The sequence below is a fragment of the Kryptolebias marmoratus genome, linkage group LG23, assembly GCF_001649575.2.
Source record: "Kryptolebias marmoratus isolate JLee-2015 linkage group LG23, ASM164957v2, whole genome shotgun sequence".
NCBI classification, from domain to species: Eukaryota; Metazoa; Chordata; class Actinopteri; order Cyprinodontiformes; family Rivulidae; genus Kryptolebias; species Kryptolebias marmoratus.
Window position 1 is genome coordinate 12,224,203 of NC_051452.1, and position 15,988 is coordinate 12,240,190.

At 39.5% G+C, this 15,988-nt stretch overlaps 2 protein-coding genes across 6 annotated transcripts in view; one reads left to right on the forward strand and one right to left on the reverse strand.

The window, feature by feature from the left end:
- ipo8 (importin 8) overlaps positions 1-8,463 on the forward strand; it is a 101,560-nt gene extending 93,097 nt beyond the window's left edge. For 2 of the 5 annotated variants that reach the window (XR_005232721.1, XR_005232723.1), the window contains exons 22-25: positions 2,923-3,128; positions 3,992-4,213; positions 5,318-6,109; positions 7,775-8,463. Coding sequence is in view for 2 of the 5 variants with exons in the window: in XM_037973832.1 (XP_037829760.1) it covers positions 2,923-3,128; positions 3,992-4,213; positions 5,980-6,109; position 7,775 (559 nt within the window). In the remaining 3 variants the exon portion in view is untranslated. The remainder of the gene's footprint in view (positions 1-2,922; positions 3,129-3,991; positions 4,214-5,317; positions 6,110-7,774) is intronic. The other 3 variants (XM_037973832.1, XM_037973833.1, XR_005232722.1) reach the window with 2 other exon arrangements.
- LOC108244131 (NLR family CARD domain-containing protein 3) overlaps positions 1-15,988 on the reverse strand; it is a 1,204,881-nt gene that overhangs the window by 598,636 nt on the left and 590,257 nt on the right. The gene's annotated exons all lie outside the window — the stretch shown is intronic.

Consider the following 15,988-nt stretch of genomic DNA (forward strand, 5'->3'; position numbering starts at 1 on the left):
GGGACGGAGTTTGTTCAGCAAACGCGCTGCGGGTGACGTCACCGTTTCCGCGACAACGTTAGTGACGCATAAATTGCGCGACACATATCGATATTGAAATTTGTCGCCAACGCTTTTAATTATCGAATTTTATCGATTTCATCGATTCGTTGTTGCAGCCCTAATTGTTATTGTAAATACTGATCAGTAAGTTGTAACTTGTTATTTATTAGTAATTAGTAGCTTTAGCTAACCTGAACATTTCCAGGCCTCCTCTTGATGCTCAGACAGAACTTCCTGCTGTCTTTCAACCAATTTGAAAAGCATTCTTTCATGCCTACATCTTTATCTTTCTACCCCTTCAGTTTTCTGCCTCTCCATCTTTATCTTTCTGTCATCAGATGACAACATGACTCACACGAAAACTGTGAGATTGACAGCTGTCAGTGCTTGGGGAAGTGGGCGGGGCTTACAGCACGCTACAGAATGAATGCTTTCACACATTTAGCCGCCAAAGTCACTAAATTTGTGACTTGGCCAGTCGCTTTAAAAAATTGCTAGAGGTATCTGAAAACTTGCTAAATATAGCGTTAAAGTGACAAAAAGGTTGTGTGCCTGTTTTTTAGTGTGAGAAATACAAAGGGTGGCGTGTGAGCGTGTGTACTTCACGAAATGCGTGTGTTTCACGGTCAATGCGTGGGACTTGACAGCCCTGATTTTGATGGTTTAAATAATTCTTGCATTGTGGTTAACTGATAGATTTGATGAGATTAATAGTTAAACTGTAAATTAAATGTTAAATAACTTAGAAATTACAAAAGGGAAAAGTGTTATTTATTTGCATGATAAAGTAAATACTAGTTCTGATTAGGACAATTTTGACATGTATTAAAGTGAATTAAATTGTGTTAAAAGGTTGCTTTTTAAGGTAAAAAAACTTATGGTAGTTAATTTATTTGGGTTCTTTTTCAAGGTGTATTTTCCGAATTGAACTTCACATTAGGGTGTTTAGTATTTCTTTATAGTTTGAACAAAAATAATTTATGTAAACTTGAATAATAGGTTTAGCAATATCTTATTTCTTCTTTCCTTTTGGAGTTGTTTAAAGGTTTTTACCTACTTCTGGATCAACTGTAAAAAGAAAATATCCTATCACTGAAATAAATGGAGAATCAAGGAAAATAACTGCTTGGTTCTATGAGTGAAACCAGTTTTGAAACCTGCGTAGATGCAATCTTCCCTGTCAAGTAGAGAAGCTGCACAAAGGCAAAAGAATAGCTTGACAGAAATATTTGTGATAAAATAATAGTTGGTAAAAACAGTCAATGTTTAAAATTGTGACAATCCATCTGCCCCGTGCTCACATGTAATTACTCAGTCAGTGTGTAAAATACTTTGAGACCGCTGAGTAAAGATTCCTTCTCCTCCTGCAGCAAAATGAGAAACTTCTCCAGCTCCTGCTGCTGTTCTGTCATAGTTTGTAAAATATTTATGTGCCAGGTGAAGATTCTCCATAGTGCAGCCGTACTGAAGCAGATGCTGCTTATATGAAATATACTAGAAAACACAACCTGCTTGCGTTTACAGGCAAACATTTCAAACTACTTTATTACAGCATATTAAAAGTGTAAATGCCTGAATTGAATAGAACTCTTTTATAATTTTTTTGTCTTGAAATCTGGGTCTGTTTAAAAAAAACATTATCAAAAGCCCAGGCCTAACCATGCCAATAATGCAAAAATAATAATCAAATTTATTTATCTGTTATTATTTTTATTTTAAAAGGGCTGCAAAGTGGATATAAAGCAGTTCTAAAGTGAGTATGAAGAAAACTGAGGCAGGTGGCTTTTTTGTATCCAAAAAGTGTGAATATGGGTAGGCAAAGCTGCATAAATCCGATTTGCTAGAAGTACAAATAAACATGGAGCCTGTTGAGGTCCTGGAAGGAAATTGCAACAATTTTGCTGCACACCTTTACAATATCCTGCAGGTAATTTTTTTGTTTACCAGAAAGTGACCCGTCCCAGGTCAGCTCATTTTATTTGTTATTACAAATTCATAACAAAAGGTATTTTAGGGCAAGTCCAAATCCTAAATTAAATGAAATCCAAATCAGTCCAAAACAGATCCAAATTTAAATCTGATTGCATACAGTTAATTCAAAAGAATTTTTAATAGACTTAGACTTAGTATATCACTAAATGCCACTTCATAAAACCACACAATTTACAAGAAAATATTACCTACCTGGACAGGTCACTTTCTTCCATTGATGTGTGGTCTATTCTGATAGCCATTGTTGGCTCTTACTGTAATGGGTTTGTGTCATATACTGGTATACTGACTGTTTAACAAACTCTGGACTCCCACTTTCCTTTTGGAAACATCATGAACCTGAACATAAACAACATAGTTAGGAAGAAGAAGAAGGTCTGTTTTCACTCCCCACATGGACAAGTGAACCTTGGTGACCCATTATCCTGTCAGCAGCTTTCCAAGCATTATTTTTAGTAGATCCTCCTAACCAGAAACATTCTGTAAGAGCTGCAGTTGTAGAAATGCTCTTACTCATCACATTTAACCCCTTATTAAAATCTTGAAATTCTACTTTGAAGACAGAATGTTGACTTATTCCTTGATATATCCCACCATCTTTCAGATACTACTGTAAGACGACAGTCAGTGTCATTCTTAGCATTGTTGCCTCACAGCTAGGTCAGCTGGGACTTTTCTGTGTGAACTTCGTATGTTCTCTACATTTATGTACTTCAGTTTCCTCCAACAGTCCAGTTCTAATGGTATGCTAGCTGTTTAAAATAAATCACTGTTATTTGTTGTCTTAGTCCAAGCATAGCCATATTTGTCTTTATTACACTTTCTGTGAATGAGACATCAGTTTAATCAAAAGTGATTTTGTTTTCCTTCCTCCAATCCTCTCTTCAGACTCCATGACCGTAAGATGTGCATCATTGGCCTGAGTGTGTTGATGGAGCTACCTAGTCGGCCAGCAGCTCTAGAAAGAGTAGCTGGTCAGATTATTCCCTCCATCCTGCTCCTGTTCCTGGGTCTGAAACAACTTTATGCCTCACGTCTCATCAACAAACCAGACCTGCTGGCCCATGCAGAAGTTCAGGACGAAGACCAGAATGGTGAGATACAACTGCAGTGGTTGTAGATAAGAGCAAGAATTAGAAAGACAAGATGAAAAAACAAACTAAGGCACAAATAAAAATAAACAGTGGATGTAATGACAGTAGTTGCATTTTACAGCATGAGATATTTTATTATCACCTGCTGCCGAAGGTGAAAGGGGAATGTTTTGTCTGTCTATAGTGTTAGTAAAAAGCTCATAAACCACTAAATTGATTTCTCAGGGACCACTGGAAAGTAGACAGAAAGTAACCATTGGATGTACATCTAACTCAGTCAGTTTTGCTGACAATTAGCTAAAATTTGGTACAATGGGTAACACTTTGAGTATGTACCAAGGATTTCTCTGAGCTACTACCACAACAAATTTTCAGGATTTTTTAGGGTCATTTAAAAAAAATGGTTTGTTTGTCTCTCTTAATTTCTAAAGTGTACTTAAATTGATTAAATCCTAAACATGAGGGTAGCTGCAAAGGTGGATTCAACGTGGGATAAGAAGGACAACAAAATAATGTGCACAGCTAAGAATACAATTTCACAAGCCGTGCACACATGAAAAGGCCATGATTTTAAAAACTGCTTGTTCAAAACACACCATCACTTGGTCACAAACATTCAGAATTTAGTGAGACTGGAATGAAAAATTTGCCTATTTTTAGCTATTTTGTGTCACCAACTAATCTCCAACAGTTGCAGCCCAGTCAGATTCTGACTTAACTTGAACAGCCCATATTGAGGTGACTAAGCTTTTCGTTCAACATGCGTTTTTAAATCTAGTTACTCAAATATTTCCTTCCAGAACCTGTGATGAAGGTCAAATAGAAGCAATAATGTGATTGCCTGTTTTCTTTGTTGTGTGCAGAAGAGATTCCCAGCGATGAAGATGAGGTGAACGAGAGCCAACACCCCATCCAACAGCAGTCCGCTGTGACAGCCAGTCAAGGAGGAGACAATGAAGAGGAAGAAGAGGATGATTATTGGGATGAAGACGGTTTTGAAGGGACACCTCTAGAAGAGTACAGTACACCTCTGGACTATGACAACGGAGAAGACGAGTATCAGTTTTTTACCTCCGCCCTGCTGAGTGAGTCATCATTCACATATTTAAAGAACCAAAAAACAAAAGCAGACACAACTCATCTCTTTGATTTCACAAGATAATGCAACAATGTTTTTAATTCCAGTAACTTTTTATGGAAAATGTTAGGACTTCTCAAACAGATCCTACAGAAACCAGCTACTGATTTAGTTAATGAGGCCACCTGAGATTCATTGAGGTCATGCAGTGATGATTTCTTTTTATACATCTTCACAGAATACTTGGAGACATCAGAGCTTGGGTCAAGGAATTTTTTAATTGAGCTCGGGTTGACAGGTTATTACAGGCAACACATCTATGTCCAACAACCTGATCTACCCATGACTTCTCCCTTTATACTTTCTTACATCAGCTGTTTCTGTCTACCTTCACCTTATATGGTGCTCTCTGCCAATGCGGGTAGAAGCATGAAAGGTATACAGGATACTTTAGAATTCCTTCTGTCTGTGCTGCCTATGGCCTGAGATACTTGGAGTTCTTTTGTCTGTCTTTATCCCTAGGGCTAGCTTCATACTTCATAAAAAGTCATAAAATTGGCTCTCATTGACGTGGTTGCATGACAAAGGTTGTGTCATTTTCCTAGTAACTTTAGCTGACACAAGGTCCAGGCAAAACTTTTTCTTTCAGTGGTGTACACCAAGTATTGTGTGGTTGGTCAGAAGTTGCTGTAGGTGTGGTTATGTGTATAGGCAGGTGAGCTGTAATGGAGTCGTTCTACTGCTCCACCAAGAAGCAGCTGGCCGAGGCTGTTAGAAAATACAGCTGTCTACAACTGTTCCAGCAAAACTTAAAAACTTATGGACTTAAAAAGATAGTGAAATGGTGAAGAACTCATGAAAGGAGATAACTCATCTGTGTTATTGTGCACAGAGGAGACACAGGTGGCTCTCTGTGATGGCCAGGAGGCAGTACATCTCGGCCGGATAGCAAAGAAACACGTTCCCTTTGTTCGCTCGTTATTCTGCACCATCTGTTGGAAATGGTGGTGGTGTCTTCCTGACAAATTTGCAAATGCCAAGCAATGTTTACTGTTTTAGTCTGTTTAATAAAAATGTCTGGTTATGGTAAGGGAAGCAAAAATCTGTACAGAGAAAGAAGACTTGAGAAGCCAGCAGGAAAAAACCCGTTCCGGTGCTGTAGAGGGAGAGAGGAGCTTACCAGGAGTTCTGCATCATGTGTCTTTTGGACTACGAAAGATGTTTGTGAAAAAATATTTCACGACCACATGACCGTGAGACAATTTCTTGACATCTTATGGAGTAACTGGAGTTGTTTTGCAGCATCTTCTCACGTGTTCCTATTAACAGGTCACATGAAGATGTATGAAGGCGTGAATAAGAGTGATGCATCTCCTGCAGTTTGAAGCTTGGAACTCCACACTCTTTAATGTTGAACTGAGAAAACTCCCTGGAGGAGAAGAGAAACATCCTCAACTACAGAACGGATATCCAGTTGCTTTGTTTTTAAATATTTAGGATTTACCATGTCCTTCATGACTGTAATAAAACGTTTGACAGTGGAGATCTGCTGGTGTAGAGTCTCAATGTTGTTTTACACGTCTTTACACCCCTGTCACGTGTATTTACACAAAATTCTAGTTATTAAAATGAAGATCAAGCTGACTTTGATCCATTACCAGTAATGGTCCTTGTGAAACATAACCTATTAAACAATATTAACACTTTCAAAAAATGTCTTATTTGTGTAAATGAACTATTTTGGCACTAACAGTCACTGTGTGTATGTGTCAGGGATCCAGAACAGTAATGCTGCATGGTACCAGTGTCTGACAGCTTCCCTCAGTGATGAGCAGAAAAAACAGCTCCAGGAGATCTACAGTATCTCCCAGCAGAGGAGGAGCACTGCTGCCAAGGGCCACTGGTGAGAGAGCCAGCACTCCAACGCAGAGGAGAAACTGAGAGGCTGAGGACAAGACTGTCAGGCACAGAGAAAGGAATGATTCTTCATAAACTTGCTTAGAGACTTCTCTCAAAGGCTTGTTCTGTCACAGCTTTTATAGTTAGTATTGGCATAATTTCCATTTTCACAGAATTTAACCCAACAGACATCTTGGAATGTCACTACCACAGATACAGAGGCTTGTAAAGTTACAACCTCTGGCAAAAAATATAGACTCACCACTCGTTAAGGATGTTCTTTTCAAAAAATAAAAATGCTGCAAAATTTTATTTTTTCAGAACTGCAAATTATAGTGATTTTATAATTTTTTCCTCTACTTGATCTAAAAATGCAACTATGATTGACTACAACAATTATATATTTCATTTTTTATTGTTTCTCATTGCTAGAAGGTTGAAGTTAATATGAAAAATGGTAGTTTTGTGGCATGTCTGTTTTTTTTTTATATACAAAATTTGACAATTGAAGCAACATCCTCCACGAGTGGTGATTCCATCATTTTTGCTAGGGATTGTATTCACCCCACTTGGTATTTTATCAATTTTGTTACCTTATAAACTGAAATTTAATTTGATTGAAAGTAATAGATCTACAAGAATACTTCAGGGACAATGAAGTTAAAGAGGGGCAAATAACTTGTTTTAAATAAATCTAAAAAATATAAGTCTGAAACAGGGTGTGTGCATATGTATTCATCCCCAAAATGTAATCCTTTGTATTGCCACCTTCTGCATCAGTTTCAGCATCAAGTCTCTTCAGGTTCCTCTGCATGATCTTCATCCATCTAGCATGGACTTTTTGCCCTTTCTTTATGATAAACTTACTGCAGCTCCTTTTGGTTGGATGGGTGCTGCTTGTGTCCAACAATTTTTAAATCAAACCAAAGATTCTCAGTTGGATTGAGGGGCTTTGACTGGACCATTCCAGGATATTTAACTGGTTCTGTAAACCAGTGGAATGTTATTCAGCAGTGTGTTTAGGGTTATTGTCCTCCATCCATCTCTTCTTTAACTCTGATTAGTTTCCCAGTCCCTATTGATGAAAAATATCTCCACAGCATGATGTTGTCACCACCATGCTCCATTGTAGGCGTTCTCAGCTTGATGAGAGATGGTATGTTTGCCTCAGACCTTGATGCATGGTCTCATCTGCCCACAGCACTTTCTTTCACATGTTTGGGGAAGAAATCCCAAACAATCCTATTTTTTTTCTTTAATCGGTGTCTTTTTTGCCACTCTTTAATGGCTCAAAGCTCTGTGCAGCTTCTAGTGGTCCTATGGACAGATCCTACCATCTCTGCAGAAGGTAATGGTTGGTGCTTTAAAGGGGCTGAATAGATATGCATGCACCACTTTTTAGTTTTATATATTTTTAAATCAGTTTTTTTCCCCTGTTAAACTCTGAAGTATTTTTGTAGAATTATAGCTTTTAATCATATGAATCAAAAAGGCAACAAGAGGGTGAATATTTTTTCAAGGCACTGTATTCGATTACATATTTCCTCTATTCTATTGTCTCTGGTCCATTCAAAACCTTCTAGAAAGGACATTACAACAGAATAACAGGAAGCCTTTTTCACTTCATGTGATTCAATCTGGACCTGACCTGTTCTTGTTGTGGTTTCAGAGCTCCGAGGATTCAGAGAGGCTGCAGTATCAGAGGAGAGAGGAACATGAAGACAATAGAACCTGGTCTGACCTAACCTGAATTTAGTTTATAATCTAATCCCAGATTAGACCATATCAGGTTTGAGGTATGTCACCAGAACCTGATCCCAGAGTATCACCAGGACTGAGATACAGTTGATGAGGCTGGGCTGGACTCAGATTGGTCAAGGACCTGATACAGGACTGTAGTATTCCTTGTACCAAGAGAGGACAGCTGTCCTCTGTCTGTGTGTGTCTGTATGAGGACTTCAGTAGATGAGCTGCATTATAAATCTAAATGTTTCGGATCAGCAACAGTTCTTCAGGTGTTCTGTACCGTGCAGTTTTTGGTCTGTGATTAAGCATCTTTGTGGTGTCAGAAACTAATGTAAACAACTGGAAGCTCTTCTTTTTGTCTTTATATACCTGAAAACTGAGCTCTTGAAGCACAGCCCCAAACAGGAAGAATAGTTCATTCTGTCTTTGTGCAGACTGCAGAAGGGTAGTGGTCAAAGACCTACAGTTGTGATTGTATCACTTTAGAAATGTAACATATCCAGGAAATGCTGAAGGAAGCAGATTTTTGTGTTTTTCCTTCTCGGTTTTGGTTTTGTAACTTTTTTTAGAACTAATTTAAGAAAAATCATAAAAGATTTGTGAAATTGTTTACTAAACTTGTCTTGTGACTTTTTTCTCAGACTTTTTTCTCTGTTATTTTTTTATTAATTAGACCTGAGCACCACAGGCATTGTTCAGGCCTCTTAAAATCATTCAGTCATGTTGAATGAATGGTCTTTTGGGAACACCTTAAAAGTAAGTGATAATTTTGATCCTACGAGGGTCTCAAAAATAGGTGTAGCAAATTAAACAGTCCCACCTTTTTTGGCAGCACAAAGACATACATTTACTTAAAGGTCACCAAAGTGCACAAAAAAGTCTCCAGAATGTATGACCCAAAGCCAGCAGTCGGCCATTTTGGATCATGCCATTTTGGGGTTTTATACTTGTTGTATTAAACGAACTAAAAATTTTAAAGCAGGGGTGTCAAACTCCAGGCCTCGAGGGCCACTGTCCTGGGAATTTTAGTTTTTTTTTTGCCCAACACACCCGATTCAAATGGTTTAATTACCTCCTCACCAAATCATCAAGTTCTCCAGGAGCATGGCAACAACTCATCCATTTAAACCAGGTGTTTTAAAGCAAGAACACATCTAAAACATACAGGCCAGCAGCCCCTGAGGAATGGAGTTTGACACCCCTGTTTTAAAGTACCTGCTTCAAAATTAGTCGGTCTAATATTAAGACATGAAGGATTAAAAGGTATCAAAAGCTGGAGTTTTCATCACAGCATGTGGGAGTAGCTGGACCTTAAACTTTGACTTCTTGCCAAAAAACACAACATTGTTGTAACTGACACATAAAACGTCTGATCTGTACCTAAATCAACATGTTTGATCTGAGTTTACTACTAAGTTACATGTTTTTGTATGGACATCATTCTCTGATCTGCCTTTTCATGTAAACTTCAAATTTTGGTAAATGGCTTGCACTTATATAGTGCAAGGACCCCAAAGTGCTTTACACTACAGTCATTCACCCATTCATCCACACACTGATGGCGGTAAGCTACATTGTAGCCACAGCTGCCCTGGCAGACAGAAGTGAGGCTGCCATCACACCAGCGCCACCGAGCCCTCTGACCACCACCAGTAGGCAAGGCGGGTGAAGTGTCTTGTCCAAGGACACAACAGCTGAGACAGCCGGCACGGGGGCTCGAACCAGCAACCCTTCGATTACAGGACAAACCCCTACCTCCTGAGCCACTGTTCGATAACAGACAAAATGTGGAGGTTTACATGGTACAAAAACTAACTTATCGCTGGAGGGCACAGTCACAGCAGCAAATTTCTATTTCGCATCATGATACTATTTGATGGTGTAACTTCCACATATTTTATCCAATCTGTACCAAAAATGGACAGGAATTGTCTTTGTCAAGAACTAAACATATCACACACACAAAATAAACAAACAGCACTCCCTAGACAAATTCATACAACACTTTCCTATTCCTATACTTTTATATACAAGTATGAAAATTGGTAAATGTATTATTCTCACCAAGTACACCATCTGTCCTTCCTGGTTCCTTTCCTTGACACCAAACCTGCCCATCACCTCCTCATCTCCTCTGTTTCATTCAGCAATATGTCTATTCAGATCTGCTCCAATCACTAAGTTAAAGTACCACTGATTGTCACACACCTGAGTGTGTGAAATTTGTTCTCCGCATTTGACCCATCCCCTGAGGAAGCAGTGAGCAGCAGCGGTGCCGCGCTCGGGAATCATTTGGTGATCTAACCCCCCCAATTCCAACCCTTAATGCTGAGTGTCAAGCAGGGTGGCAATGGGTCCCATTATTACAGTCTTTGGTATGGCCCAGCCGGGGATTAAACCCAGGGCGGACACTCTACCACTAGGCCACTGATACTCTCTCTTCCCTGGGAATACCCTCTATCACTTCATCAAGATCCTGCCAGAGTTTATCTTTCTCTTCTACGTCACGTAACAGGTAGTTGGCCATTTTGGCGCCATTTCTAGCTCTTACATTTGAACACAGTCCTCTAAAATTTTGAAGTATCTGTATAAACTAGATCAATAAACTATAAAGGCCAAGTGGATTTAAAGTTTTTAGGAGCTTGAGTTTTCGTCACAGCATGTGGGTGTGGCTACACCTCAAATTTTGACTTCTCCCTGAAAAACACAAAGCTGTTGTTACTCACACATATGTTGGGGACCTAGAATATGATATTACTTTGTAAGAAACTGAATTTTTATTCTGTTTTTGAACCTTTACTATGATGCCACCCTAACCCTAGCAACTGTAAAGCACAAGCCAGTGTATCTCTCGTGCCGGTCCCAAGCCTGGGTAAATGGTGAGGGTTGTGTCAGGAAGGGCATTCTGCGTAAAACACTTCTGCCAAAACTAACATGCGAGTTCATCCAAGCGACACCATACCGGATTGAGTGTAGGACTGATAGTAGCAACTCTAAATGTAGGAACAATGACAGGCAAAGGTTGGCTGACATGATGCAGAGGAGGAAGGTGTTTGAAGGTGTATTATGTGTACAAGAGACAAAGTAGAAGGGCAGCAAGGCTTGCAGCATTGAGGCAGGGTTTAAGCTGGTGTGGATAGGAAGAGAAATGGAATAGGGGTGGTCCTAAAGGAGGAGTTAGCAAGGAATGTAGTTGAGGTGAAAAGAGTGTCAGATAGGGTGATGTGTATAAAGGTAGAAGTAAAAGGTCTGATGCTGAATGTTGTCAGTGGTTATACTCCACAGGTGGGATGTGGTGTACAAGAGAAAGATAAAAGTCTGGAAGGATCTTGATGAAGTGATAGAGAGTATTCCCAGGGAGGAGAGAGTGGTGATTGGAGCAGATCTGAATGGACATGTTGGTGAAGGAAACAGAGAAGATGAGGAGGTGATGGGCAGGTTTGGTGTCAAGGAAAGGAACCAGGAAAGACAGATGGTGGTAGATTTTTCCAAGAAGATGGAAATGGTTGTAGTCAACACCTCTTTCCAAAAGAGGGGGGAACACAGGGTAACTTGTAAGACTGGAGGCAGGAGTACGCAAATAGGCTACATTCTGTTTAGAAATGGTAACCTGAGGGAGATTGTGGACTGTAAGGTTGTGGCAGGGGAGAGTGTTGCCAGAGAGCATTGAATGGTGGTGTGTAGAATGAGTGTTTTGGTGATGAAGAGTAAAAGAGTAAAGGCAGAGAAGAGGACCAAATGGTGGAAGCTGAGAAAGAAAAAAGGTGTGAGTAGTTCTGAAAGGGGCTGTTAAAGGCTATGAGTGGTGAGAAAGACCTTCCAGATGACTGGGCTACTACAGCTACAGTGATTAGAGAGACAGGTATGAAGGTACTTGGTGTGTCATCAGGACAGAGAGAAGATGATAAGGAAACCTGGTGGGGGAATGGTGAAGTGTAGGAAGTTATCCAGAGGAAGAGGTTAGCCAGGAAGAAATGGGATAGTGAGAGGACAGACGAGAGTAGGTTGGAATACCGAAACTTGGCGCCAGTAGTGTAAACAACGGAAGCGCTATAGACAACTTTGGCCCTGTGTTGTTGCTGTTTTTTAAACTTATGGGATTCTCCTGAGACTTCATGAAGAGAGATATTCTCTGGATGCCGCGATTGTTGCGCAGAGTAGGACAGCTGTTATCCGCTTACTTACTTACAGCGCCTTCAGCTGGGGGACAGACGGCATAAACGTTGCAGGGTAAGCTAATGCTGTTGTTTATATTCCTACCGTTCGCTCTTTATGCTTGCATCTGGTCACACCCACGACCAATGAGTGAACAGGAGCTAAGCTTGCGCCACCCACCAAAGCAGGGCCGACCCGGCTGGCCTTACTCCGAAGCAGGGACCAAAAAAGCAGGGACCAGCCTCGAAAAAATGCCGGTGGAAACGCACGCAAAGCAAGCGGAGTAGAGTGGAGCCGGGACCTTTAGAGCCTTATAGGGCTATGGGGTGTAGGAAGCAGTTACCTGATCCCTACCCCCATTCGGAGACCCCTCCTCATTCTACAGAAAGTTACTGAGTGTGAAGAACTGAGTATTTAAAGGGGGGCCTTTTGTTCTGTGGTCTGTTGTGGCAGCAAAAAAATCAATTTTCAGGTACTGTTAGATGAAATCACTCAAACAGGTTTATTTATATATTGTGCACAAAATATAGAGAACATTAAAGACAATTAAGAATTAATATCAGAGTCCCAGGTCCGAATGGGGAAGCTCCGAATCAAAGCTCTGCCCCCCCCCAAGTCAACACAGGAGCTTTTATTAAAGATATTGAAATACTGAACCAGAAGGAGGAGTTAGGGGAAGGCAAGTCAGTCTGGTTCCCAAGGGAAGAAAATTCAACATCACTTCTATAAACAAGTTCATTCTGTGAGAACCCATGGCACTTGGAACAGAAGTCATAACATTATCAGGACTTATAAACAACAGGTGTTACCCTACAGTAAATTCTGCCATTACAGGTCAGACCCACTCTGTTGACTCACCTCAGCACAGTGATTCTCAGCTATATAGCTTAAAAAAATTATCCTAAGACAAAACTCTTTGTTGTCCTCTTTGTTAAAGAAAATTCCACAACAATTTGGCGTCACGAACAGGATACCACGTGTGATCACCGACGGAGAACAAAGATCTGGTGACTGATCATCCTGCAGAGGAGAACTTTGCAGTCCCCTCTGATGGACATTTGGGGTCCAGATCAGAACTTTTCCGCTGGACCATGGCTGGTATACGAAGGGGATTCTCCATTGGGGAATTTCCAGTAATCAGGACAATGTTGAGTTTTTTTTTCATATTGGGTCTGGAGAAGTCACAAGGGGTTGATAGTTGAGACTTTAACAAACCCAGTGTCAATCAAAAAAATGGAAGTCTCAAGGTTACCTGTGGTTGCTGACTGGGTCAGAACTGAGACAGAAGAGGTATTTTAGCACTTTTGCACCTGTAAAACAAGTTTCATTAAGTCAGAAAGGCCAGCAGGAGACGTCCTGTCTGTACAATAAACGGATCCGTTAAGTGGGTGATTCTCCAGATAGTCCAATATGCTTAAGATATGGTATGTGTGTGTGTGAATGAATGAATGGTGCACCGGAAAAAAGAAAAGTAAAAAAAGAGCAATGGGTTTCCTGAACGAGGGAAGTTTGAGTGTAAAGAAAGTCTGAGTGGATGAGGAAGTGTTGAGAACAAATGAGTTAAGTTGACTGGTGGAAAAAAAAGAAGAAGCAAAAGGGTTAAACCAGCTTCTTTTTTTAAAAAAGCTGTGAAGAACACAGGAAGAGTGTGTGTAAGTATGGAAAATGTGAAGTTTGCAATGAAAGCGATGAGAGGGAGATATTTTATTAAACACAGGGATATATTTTTTATTTTCTGCGTTTTTTCTCGCAGCAATAGATGTCTTTCACGGTTTGTATCTGTGTGTCCCAGTGAACCAAGGGTTTTTCTGAGAATTCCACAGACAGACTGATCATTGCTGTGTTTTGTGGTTTGGACTAGTTAAAAGGTATTTTTTAGTTTTAAGGTGTTCCAGAGTGAATGTGAATTGAAATGATTGACAGATTGGCTGTAGCCCCAGTGATCAAGCGGATTCCAACATTAGAGGAATCTAGAAGCTTCTTGGTCAGATCTGAAAATCGGGTATTGCACCATTCACAAACTCTGAGATCACATGTATGAAATATAATGGCTGATATTTGATGAGTGAATGAGCTTGTTGTAAATCCGACTCTTTAGGGTTGGTCCTTAATGAAATTTAGCCTGAATGGATTAAAACTGTTAGGAATAGGTAAAATCAATGAAGACATAAATAAATAAATGAAGAAATAAGTAAATAAATAAGCAATAAATAAATAAATATAATTAATAATAAGTAAATAAATAAAGAATAGATAAGAAAATAGAAATAAAATAGGAAATTGGAACAGTAAGAATGGTTACATGATTTAAAACTATATGCTATGATCTAGTGTAACGTGTGTTTAAAATACGCAAAAAGGCTAAGAAAAATTGCTCAATTAGAAAGATTGAAAGCTGGTTTGATGCATAGAACTTAGAAAACTAACAAATAAAAAAAAATGATGAGTTTGATGGAAGCTGTAAGTTGTTTAGTTTTCTTTGAATCAGATAAACAAAATTGTTTTTGAACAATTTAAGGTTAAGCAAATGCTTTTTAGGTTAAAATTAGTAAAATATAATTGTGAAGATCTAGAAAAACTAGAAAAACTTAATGGAAATTAAGTTGATGAGCCACATGTTGAAGATCTGAAAAAGAGTTGTGTCCAAAAGGAAACAAAATAAAGAACCTAGACGCCTCAACGTCTCTTGTCTCAAGGTCTGCCTGCCTAAGGAGAGGATTACTGCAGAGCTTCAAAATCTTAACAGAGACATTATGGGGAAACTACTGGGAATACTTTTGCTAAACCAAGGAGAATAGGAGCACCATGATTGGTTTGACAAAAACAACACCACAATCACAAGACTTCAATGTCAGCTCAGCACTGAAACATGAGCCTGATTCCTTCAGGGAAGCTGATGATGATGTTGGCAAGTTTGAGTTCCTCTGAGTATTTCTCTATAAGCAAACATCAAATCATTTGTTGAACAGCCCCCACAAAAACTGTACTGAGCTTCAGGGTAGTGCTTCTTGATGCTTGGCCAAATGTGCTTCAGAAGCTGCATATATTTATCTTACCCGTGAAATTAATTTTTCCTCAAATCCTAATTTTCCCAAAATATAAAAACAGATAATGCCACTCTACTCTTTCAAATGTTTATTTCTGCATCCAGTGTAATTAAAGCCTCAGGTAGAATAGTTGTGGAAGGCCTGTAAAACACACATAATTTTCAGAGAATAAAAAATTGGTGTTGGTGTGAATGCCGCTGGTTACAGGTGGAGCGTGGCACACTTGCCACGCTCCACACTGACATCATTTGTTTGCTGGACTGTTAAATGTCACATGGTGAATGTTGGTCTTAATAATTATTTCTAGTGATGGTCAGATGAAGCATTGTAAAGCATAAAAGCTTTCCAGCCAATTGTGTTTAAAAGTGGTTGATTTCACAAGACTTCAAATGCTCATTAGCGTCCCCTGTTGATCAAAAGTTTGAGAGAAATAATGAAAAACATGGCTTTACCGTTAAAAGTTCTTACAATTACACAATGTTTAAAATAGTTTTAAATTGGTTTCTAATATATTGGAACAATACAACTATAGTTTTTAATCTTCTAATCATTGTTTTAGTTGGTAGGAAAGTGACGTAGGTGTTAAACTTTAAGAGTGGACATCCACAGTCCCATCCACCTATCGGCCAATAACCTATCTCTCTACAACATGGAAGCTCATGTCAGGCATCTACCAAGGAGACGCTCTGTCCACACTGCTGTTCTGCATAGGACTGAACCCCCTCAGCCAAATCATCAACAAGACTGGCTACGGATACCGACTCAAGAATGGGGCCACCATCTCCTCTACATGGATGACATCAAGCTGTATGCCAAGAGTGAGCGAGACATCGACTCACTGATCCACACCACCAGGATCTACAGCACTGACATTGGGATGTCATTCGGACTAGAGAAGTGCGGTCGGATGGTTACAAAGAGAGGGAAGGTCATCC